The sequence below is a fragment of the Eurytemora carolleeae genome, unplaced genomic scaffold (assembly GCF_000591075.1).
Source record: "Eurytemora carolleeae unplaced genomic scaffold, Eaff_2.0 scaffold64, whole genome shotgun sequence".
NCBI lineage: Eukaryota > Metazoa > Arthropoda > Copepoda > Calanoida > Temoridae > Eurytemora > Eurytemora carolleeae.
The window spans coordinates 776,667-786,938 of record NW_019396205.1 but is presented as its reverse complement, the minus strand read 5'-3'; the positions used below and the strand labels follow the sequence as shown (position 1 = coordinate 786,938).

At 31.2% G+C, this 10,272-nt stretch overlaps 1 protein-coding gene and 1 long non-coding RNA gene across 2 annotated transcripts; one reads left to right on the top strand and one right to left on the bottom strand.

Moving 5' to 3' along the window:
* The first annotated feature begins 3,987 nt into the window (after positions 1 to 3,987).
* On the top strand, positions 3,988 to 8,014 carry LOC111698116 (uncharacterized). Its single transcript, XM_023468366.1, has 6 exons — positions 3,988 to 4,114; positions 5,247 to 5,356; positions 5,673 to 5,720; positions 6,094 to 6,220; positions 7,339 to 7,430; positions 7,762 to 8,014. Exons 1-6 carry the CDS (start codon positions 4,093 to 4,095, stop codon positions 7,915 to 7,917), a joined length of 555 nt encoding a protein of 184 aa, XP_023324134.1. The 5' UTR covers positions 3,988 to 4,092; the 3' UTR covers positions 7,918 to 8,014.
* Positions 8,015 to 8,127: 113 nt separating this feature from the next.
* LOC111698118 (uncharacterized) lies at positions 8,128 to 9,997 on the bottom strand. Its single transcript, XR_002764473.1, has 3 exons — positions 9,928 to 9,997; positions 9,258 to 9,334; positions 8,128 to 8,905 (listed from the first exon to the last, which is right to left on the bottom strand). It is a non-coding gene; the product is annotated as an uncharacterized LOC111698118 (long non-coding RNA).
* Between the last annotated feature and the right edge of the window lie 275 nt (positions 9,998 to 10,272).

Genomic DNA, 10,272 nt, shown 5'->3' with positions numbered 1-10,272 from the left:
AATTAAAGTGATGTTCAACGAATACCAAGATTTGTGTTTCTCGTTTTAACAAATCATATTTATAAATATCCTGGAGTTATTTTAGTGCAGGTTTATTTTTATTTTACACTTAAAGGGACTGTAAGCGAAATTTCAAATGACCCTCCATGCAAAGATGGCAATGCCCGGGCTCACAACGGTACCCTTGAAACCTTTATCTGATCAATAATGTGGGAAGATGGTTTCTTACAGAAGAAATGCGCAGGAAACTTTTACAGAGAAACCACAATTGAAAACAATAAGTTTTCAAACTTATAAACATAGATATCTAATTCTTACTTGATCAGAAAAAGTTTTAAAGGGTACCGTTGTGATTTTAACAGTGTCATCTTTGCATGTAGGTTCACTGGAAATTACGCTATCAGTTCCTTTAACTAAGTTAAAAGAAAAGCTTGAACCAAAGCCATGGATTTTATATTTTAAAACATAAACTTAAATTTTCCTACGACAAAGAATACCTGGAATAGATCATCTCCAAGAGTTAAAATGCCAGGCAAACATTTCAATATCTCCAGATTCTTCTCTTCCAGGGAGAGAAGTTTAAACTCTTCAAACAAGATCATTTTGGGTTTCGAAATCTAGAAAAATTAGATTTTGAAACGATATTATAGAAGAACAAGAGAAAAATTCAGGCTGAGAAAATGATTTCATTTAAAGGGACTGTTAAGGAAAATGAAAGGGGGTATAGGCAGAAACCTAAGCACTTTAGGAGTTGATCGAGACCTATAAGAGTTCTATCTCATGTTCCTGTCTCAAGAAATTGAAATAAAACTGTGTCAAAGTTATACCAAAACTTAAATATATGAGGTTTGGTATAAAAATCTAAATTTTAAACAGATTATATTCAGCAAATACGCAACCAATCTGAAAACTACACAGTTTTATATTAATTTCTCGAGGCTGGAACATCAGAAAGAACTATTATAGGTCTCGATCAACTCCTAAAGTGCGTAGGTTTTAGCCTATACCCCCTTTCAATTTTCCTTAACAGTCCCTTAAAGAATGATTAAAGTAACCCTGTGAAAGTATATGAAAACTGAATCAAAATAACAGATCAGATTTTACTAAACACAGAACAGAAAGTAAAAATTAAATAAAATTAAGAAAACAGAATTCTCAAGAAATTGAAATAAAACTGTGTCAAAGTTATACCAAAACTTAAATATATGAGGTTTGGTATAAAAATCTAAATTTTAAACAGATCATATTCAGCAAATAGCAACCAATCTGAAAACTACAATAACCCAGATGAGCCTGAATAGATTAGGTTTGATCCTATTATATTTTTTATTATTTTAAATTGTAATAGATATAATTCAAACGCCTGTATCACGTGACCAATATTTCCCCCAAAGGCAGTGCAGTATCATTGTGACGTATCTCCATCTGTATCACGTGACGATGATACTGCACTGCCATTGGTGGAAGTTTTAGTTACGTGACACATCGTATCAATTATATTTTAATTATATCTATAAAAAATGGAAATTTATTAAATTCAAATAATAATAGGAGCAAACCTAATGTTAAATATCCGAAAGGTACCCCCATAAAAGGGGGTAATCAATATCCTAGTTATAGTTATCAAAGAACGCACCAAGAAAAGAACAAAATAGTTGAACATTTCTATTACAAGTGAAACAAACATAGTTATACAAAATAATAAACTAAATTAGCGATGTAGATTTTCCTGTGCAGATCTTTGTTGAACCCATGGCTGTTACTAAGAATCCTCTGGGTTATCGTAGTTTTCAGATTGGTTGCGTATTTACTGATTATGATCTGTTTAAAACTTAGATTATTATACCAAATCTCACATATATAAGTTTTGGTATAACTTTGACACAGTTTCATATGAATTTCTCGAGACAGGAACATCAGATAGAACTCTTATAGGTCTCGATCAACTCCTGAAGTGCGTAGGGTTTAGCCTATACCCCCTTTCAATTTTCCTTAACAGTCCCTTTAAGAATGATTAAAGTAGCCATGTGAAAGTATATGAAAACTGAATCAAAATAACAGATCAGATTTTACTAAACACAGAACAGAAAGTAAAAATTAAATAAAATTAAGAAAACAGAATTCACTGAATTAAGAAATAATAGAAGGTAACCGCAATCCCAAAAAGAAAAGATTTGAACTGAATATAGAAAGGATAGATCTGAATTGACCCTTAAAAGGAATATTGAACTGAATCCAGAAAGAATAGATTCTAACTGAATCCAGAAAGGATAGAACTTAACTGAATCCAGAAAGATAGATTTGAACTGAGTATAGAAAGAATATGATTGAACTGACCCTTAAAAGGAATATTGAACTGAATCCAGAAAAAATAGATTCTAACTAAATCCGGAAAGGATAGATTTGAACTGAATATAGAAAGAATAGAACTGAACAGACCCTTAAAAGGAATATTGAACTGAATCCAGAAAGAATAGATTTGAACTGAATCCAGAGAAATTAGAACTTAACTGAATCTAAAAAGGATAGATTTGAACTGAATATAGTAAGAATAGAACTGAACTGACCCTTAAAAGGAATATTAAACTAAATCCAGAAAGAATAGAATTTTACTGAATCTTGAAAGGATAGATTTGAACTTAATATAAAAGGATAGAACTGAACTGACCCTGAAAAGGAATATTGAACTGAATCCAGAAAGAATAGATTCTAACTGAATTCAGAAAGGATAGAACTTAACTGAATCTAGAAAGGATAGATTTGAACTGACCCTTAAAAGGAATATTGAACTGAATCTAGAAAGAATAGATTTGAACTGAATCCAGAAAAGACAGAATTTAACTGAATCTAGAAAGGATATATTTAAACTGAATCTAGAAAGAATAGATTTGAACTGAATCTAGAAAGGATAGATTTTAACTGAACCAAGATAGGATAGAATCTAACTGAATGTAGAAACGATACATTTTAACTGAACCAAGATAGGATAGAATCTAACTGAATATAGAAACGATGCATTTTAACTTAACCGTAAAAGAATATAATTGAATTGAGAAAAGATAGATTTGAACTGATACTTGATATAATAGATCTGAATTGAACCTTAAAAGGATGAAATTGAACTAAATCCCCCCCCCCCAAAAAAATTGAACTGAATCATAAAATGAATAGTTTTGAACTAAACCCGGAAAAGATAAAATTGAACTGAATCCCAAAAGAATAGATTTGAATTAAACCGTAATAGTATAGAATTGAACTGAACTAAGATAGGATAAAATTTAACTGAATCTAGAAAAAAAACTGAACTGGACATGTGAAAAATAAAATTGAACTGAATTCCCAAAAAGATAAAGAACTGAAACTAGAAAGAATAGATTTGAACTGAACCGTAAAAGGATAGAATTTAACTGAACCTGGGAAAGACAGATAATCTACTCTATTATTGAAAGATTAAGTCACGAAAGAGCGGAGAAGGAGGCTTAGTCTAGCATTGACGCGGGATCCAAAATATCGATTTTTAAAATCAGGTCGGAAATATCTTCTCTTCATATCCATTAATTTCTACTCGATTTAAACATTTAAATTTGCTCAGGGTTGTTGCCACAATATACTTCCTTATTACCTTCGTATTTTCTAAATTAGTAATTAAACCAGGCATAGAAATAGGAATTTCTTGGAATCCTGCTCGGTAAAATTTTGATGATGGATCATCAGAACTAATGATAAATCGGTGATATGTCAAAATAATGTTTCAAGGAAAGAGGTTTTTCATGCCCCCATACATGTAATTTTACTTGATTAACTTTTTCGCAACTTTTTTATGTGTGAGCTGTAGTCCAGGTTATACGACATTAAACTTTTAGCACTTTTTCATAAATTCTTTCAACCGCAACATCTCCGATACGCATGCGATGTTATGCGTTTGCATTTTATACAATACATATACGGTCTGTATATAATATACATATGCTTGCAGGATATAAAGGTTTCATTTATCCTCACTCCTTATAAGAGAATACACGTCTATTGAAAAAAGAAAGCTAGGTTTCAGCTCACCTGACCGTACAGCTAGCAGCTGCAGTTCTAACCAACATGCTCAACAGCGGACATATAGGTCATCATTTGTTCAAAACTATTTTTTTAACAAGAAGAGGGGTTTAAAGAAAATATTTTATAAAAAGCTTGACAGTACAAATGATAAAAATGTAAACTGAAGAACAAAAAGAAAATGAAGTCCTTAAAAATCTCTTCGTGTATCTACATTTTTAGATTTTTACTGCCGTTATTCTCATATAATGAGCTAAGGGGGGAAATATGTAAAAAGATCTTTTCACAGATTTTTGATATTTTTGTTTCGTGCTTAACATATCCAGTACATTTACCGTGAAAATGAAAAGCCTAGGGAGCCTAGGACGTGACTAACGTGATACACCGTGATTATTTAATAATAATAATAATTGGCATCAGCACATAAAATTATAATTCCAGAATACTTGATTTTACCTAATTTCTTCTAATCTGTCTTCATTCTATACCTTTTAAACTTAAAACCCATGAAAACGTATATACAAAACTTTATTGTGAATAAAAGATTAAAATTCAAAACCTAATTAACATGGATAATAAACAACAAAGGATTTGAGTCTTTGTCATGTCCTCAAGTTTTCTAATCCCTTTATTTTTGCAACCTAAAGGAACGATTCTTTGATATTTCAAACTTTGAATACTTTATCGAACATAATTCAGTCATTGAAATATCTTCAGTCTACGACATTGGGTTACATAAATATAGGGAATATAAAATAAGAGTTTGTGGAAAAGACTCAATTCCTTTGAGATCTTCAATTCGAATTATTAATAATAATCTTTTCTACGTTTAACCAAATTGGAATCTGGACAACTTTTTGAAAATCTGCTCTAATCTTAAAGGTGAAAAGATGGTAGATCTCATTTTGGAAATACCGAGACAAGTATAGTTATCTGTGTTGAATACCGAGACAAGTATAGTTATCTGTGTTGAATACCGAGACAAGTATAGTTATTGGTGTTAAATACCGAGACAAGTATAGTTATTGGTGTTGAATACTGAGACAAGTAGAGTTATCTGTGTTGAATACCGAGACAAGTATAGTTATCTGTGTTGAATGTTTCAACTGAGATACTAGTAAAATCGTGTTCGAAACAATGCCGCAATGGAACAAAGACGAAATGAACGTCGTTATTCCATTCTCGTGTTTATTGTATAGAAGTTCTGGTTGTGAGCCTGTGTCTGGTATCTCTGGTATCTGGCAGAATGTGGTGTGGATACAGACCAGAGTGGAATACAAGTCATGCTACTATATCTTTCCTGGAGAAGGTGAATCTTATTTAAATCGAACCAAGCTCAACAGAGAAGAGAATTATATTTGCCACGGGGTTACCAGTTCGACATTGCTCGCCCATAATCCTTAAAGTCTTCAGCTATCCCATTGGTTTATAAACAACCATTTAAAAAAAATCTCATTAAGGATTCTAGAAATATCAAACTTTTTTATGATTGTATAAATGACGAAGCTTAGAAAACCTTTTCTGTAATTAGTAATTTGATGTTTAGGGCAAAAGTAAATATAGTTTTATTTGTTTTAACTTTGCGAGGAAAAGTATTTTTAGACTTTATAACATTATTTTTTTAGTTTGACTCCAGTTCGGGACCTTTAGATGCCAGAACAGGACTTTTCAGGGTAAAATATGATTTTGTAAAATATTTTTTTGAAATGATAACAATGAAACATGAGTAATTTGTTAAACACATATTTTCCGATTCTGTATTTGTACTTTTAAATTTATAAATAAAATACCTTAAAATTTTCAAAAAAATTGACACATTTTTGCTTGGGATTCAATATATTAACCACGTCTTTTGTTGTGTTGTATTGTATTGTATTGTATTGTATTGTATTGTATTGTATTGTATTGTATTGTATTGTATTGTATTGTATTGTATTGTATTGTATTGTATTGTATTGTATTGTATTGTATTGTATTGTATTGTATTGTATTGTATTGTATTGTATTGTATTGTATTGTATTGTATTGTATTGTATTGTATTATAGTCCCCTGTCTCCGGGCTCTATACCGTAACAGTAACAGCAGTTGTGGGAGGAATGCTTCCGTCCAAACCTGGAGATCTTCTCATGAATACATCTCCAGTCTACGGACAGATATTCATCAAACATAACGGTAAACAAATAAAATGAAATAAAACGAATTGAGTCTTTACCACAAACTCTGATCTTCTAATCCCTAATTCTATGCAACCAAATGTCGTAAACCATAGATAATTCAAACCATGAATTCTGTTGCATGAAATAATTAAAATTTGAAATATAAAAGGTTTACACCACCAGGTTGTAAAGTTAGTGGGATCAAAAAATTTGAATTTTGGCAAGGACTCAATTCCTTTGTATATGCAGTTTTGGGAGAAACTAGGGAATAAGAATAAAAGGAAGAGAAATGGCGCTGGTCTGGCATGAGAAAGCCAGGTGCACTGCTGTGCAGACAGATTCCTTATTAAACACGCACACTCTTTTGGTACAGACACACAACATGACTACAGTCAAGGAAAGTGCAGAAAAATTTCGTAAAATCATATTTACGCTTGAATTTAACGAGTAGTTTATTGTAAACTTTAATCAAAATATATTCTTTGCATGAATATTTGGCTTATAGCGTTGACTTAAATATATAAATAATATGTTACATGTATATTAAACTTATTTTTAAGTTAACAATTAACAATAAACAAATGTACTCTCCTAGACTGTACAAATACCGAAATTCTTCTGTACTGTATACAACTTTCGGTTCCTTATCACACACGCACATCCTTTTGGTACAGACACAAACACATGACGTTTCTGCCCCTTGGGAGAAACATAAACAAATTCGGTTCAGGGCTTGCTTAATTTTTCTTTATCTGTATGAAGAGGGTTGGCTCAAAACATTTTCTAAAAAATAATTCTACGTCAAGCTTCATATATTACTAGGTTTGTTTACGTTCCTCCAAAAAACTGCAGTACTCTTTTTGTAAATCAAAATAGTTTAGTTAGATTATTTCAAAGACTATCTCTCAACCACAGACTAGATATATTCAGACTGATAATCAGCTTTCATGGACTGGGCCAAGTAGGCCTATAGTCGTACCGACGCGACATGCTAAATTCCTACAAGATGTTTAGGACTGCCATCTAACAACCACTTGTTGAATTTAATACCCATTCAGGGGTTAGGTTTTTCAATTTTTGAAAAAACGAGAACTTTAAAAAAAATGCGAATTTAATCTACTTTTGATTTTGCAGGCGTGGTTGGTATTGATGGATCCGGAGAAGACAAGAGGATCGAAGAGACAAGTTATCTTCTGGTGAAAGAAGGAGAAGTAGGAGATATTACGGTCAGTCCTTTCAGACTTATATATATATATATAGGCTTTTAGTGCGCTTTACACTACTTTTTTAATATTATTCTTTCTTTTAGTTTTCTACCATTTTAATGTAATTTTTCCCCTGAACATTGATGAATAACACTATAATTCTATGGACTAATTATTAATTATTCAATCCTGATCTGTCATAAACATAAAACACCCCTAGCTGGGGCCATTGCAGGTCCCATTCACCAAACGCTGAGGATTATAAAATAGTTTTAATATCGTACAAATTAATTTATGACTTTTTTCCAGCTCAGGAACTGTAAAATGTTTGATTAAATATATATTTGTGGAGGTGAGTGTGGACCTGCGTGCTGGTGACACCCTGGAGCTTCAGGCTGGTCACGTGACCAAATCCAAGTACAGTAGAGAAGCGTACAATCACAAGACTAGTAGTATCCCTGGAGGTTTTCTAGAGGACATCACATTCTGTGTTATCTCTCATTTATAGAACATTATTATACAGTTTTCAGTATTCAATTCACAGAAAAAAAAATTATTTATTATTATATAACTTTTTGTGAAAATAAAATTTCTTCAAAAAATTACTTATTGTAACAAATAATTGTTCATAAAATCTGGTTCATACCCTATTAATCTGAAAAAGTTATCTAAATAATAAAGCACATAATTCTGAAAATATTAATGATTTAAAAAGAACTTCATGGTCTAAATTTATTTCGACTTGATTGAAATCAAATCATATTTTGTTTCAAATTAGCGTTCAGGATTCGGGGACAAATTAATCAAATTTATTCTTCGAGAGTAATAAAGGAGGGGGTGTGATGTCAATAATCCATAGCCTGTTAGGAACTACGGCTTGAATTTCATCTAAGCTGTAAAAAACTAAGGATTGAATTCTAATCTCCAAATAAATTCTCCGGAAGGGATCATAGGAAACTGTAAAAGCTAAGGATTGAATTTAAATCTCCGAATGGATTCTCTGGATGGGATCTATCTGAACTGTAGATATCGAATGGACTCTCTGGAGGGGATCCGTCTGAACTGTAAAATCTAAGGATTGAATTCAAATCTCCAAATGGATTCTCTAGTGGGGATCCATCTGAAATGTCAGGAACTAAGGATTGAATTATAATCTCCCAAGGGGATCAATCTGGACTTTACGAAACTATGGATTAAATTCTAGTCTCCGAATGGATTCTCTGAAGGGGATCCATCTCTGCTTTACGAGCTATAGGGTTGAATTCTAGTCTCCGAATGGATCCTATGAAGTGGATTCGTCTTCACTTTCTGGAACTAATGATTGAATTTTAATACCCGAATGAATTCTATGAAGCGGATCCATCTGTGCTGTAAGGAACTATGGATTAGATAATTAATCCCCGAATGGATTCTCTGGAGGGGATCCGTCTGAACTGTCAGGAACAAGAACTGCAGCGCCAGCAATATTCTTTCCCATCTCTGATACTGAATCAATTCTGAAATAAATCTGTGGTAATATTTTTCATTAAAGATATCCTATATTTTCATGAAAGATATTCAAGAATTCCGAGAAAGATGTCCGATATTTCTAAAGATATCCAAGATTTTCTAGAAAGATATCCATTTATGAAAGTCATCCAATATTTTCAAGAAAGATATCCAATATTTTCTAAAAAGATATCCGATATTTCCAAGAAAAATATCCAATATTTTTATGAAATTAATCAAGTATTTTCATGAAAGATATCCAATATTTTCGAGAAAATATCCAATATTTTCGAGAAATTAATTAAATATTTTCAGAAAGTTTAGATTTTTATCAAAAGTTGAATTATAAAGAATATTTACCCAAATTTTGCCTTCCTTCGTTCAATATTCTTCCTGTGAGTTATTTTCATCTCAATAATTTCATTAATTTCATCAACCTGGACAAATATATTTTCATTAATTTCATTAATTTCATCAACCTGGACAAATATATTTCCATTAATTTATTAATCTCATCAACCTGGACAAATATATTTTCATTAATTTTATTAATTTTATCAACCTGGACAAATATATTTTCATTGATTTTATTAATTTTATCAACCTGGACAAATATATTTTTATTAATTTCATCAACCTGGACAAATATATTTTCATTAATTGTATTGATTTCATCAACCTGGACAAATATAATTTTCATTAATTTCATTAATTTCATCAACCTGGACAAATATGTTTTCATTAATTTTATTAATTTCATTAATTTCATCAACCTGGACCAATATATTTTCATTAATTTTATTAATTTCATCAACCTGGACAAACATATTTGCATCTCAATAATCTCAATAATCAACCTGGACAAATATTTATTTAGATATCAATATCTCATTATAGAGAATCATGTGACGTGCCAATCCATCTAAGCAGTGATTTAATGTTTAAGTGTGAATGACATGGATTGTTGGGTCAACCGTACGATTACACAACAGAATATTATTATACTAAAATATAGGAATATTTTTCTTACTTTTTCATTTGAAAGATACTGTTTCATGACCAATGCTTTATTCCCTTGACTGTCTATATCACAATATCTGAAAAATATTTTGAACAATTTAGGGAAGAAGGATTAAAATGACGGAAAGGGGAAAAAATACGAAAGAAGGAAAAGAAATTGATCAAATGTTTCAAGATACAGAAAGTTAGACAGGCGGTAAATGAAAATTATGGACTATACAGTAAAAAAGAATATATGATGAATCATTGTTGAGGAAAATAGAAAACGTAAAATTTTGAAACGATTAAGAATACAGAAAAGGAATTGAAAATATTAAATTCCAAAGCACCGAAAAATCTCCCCCCCCCCCCCCCC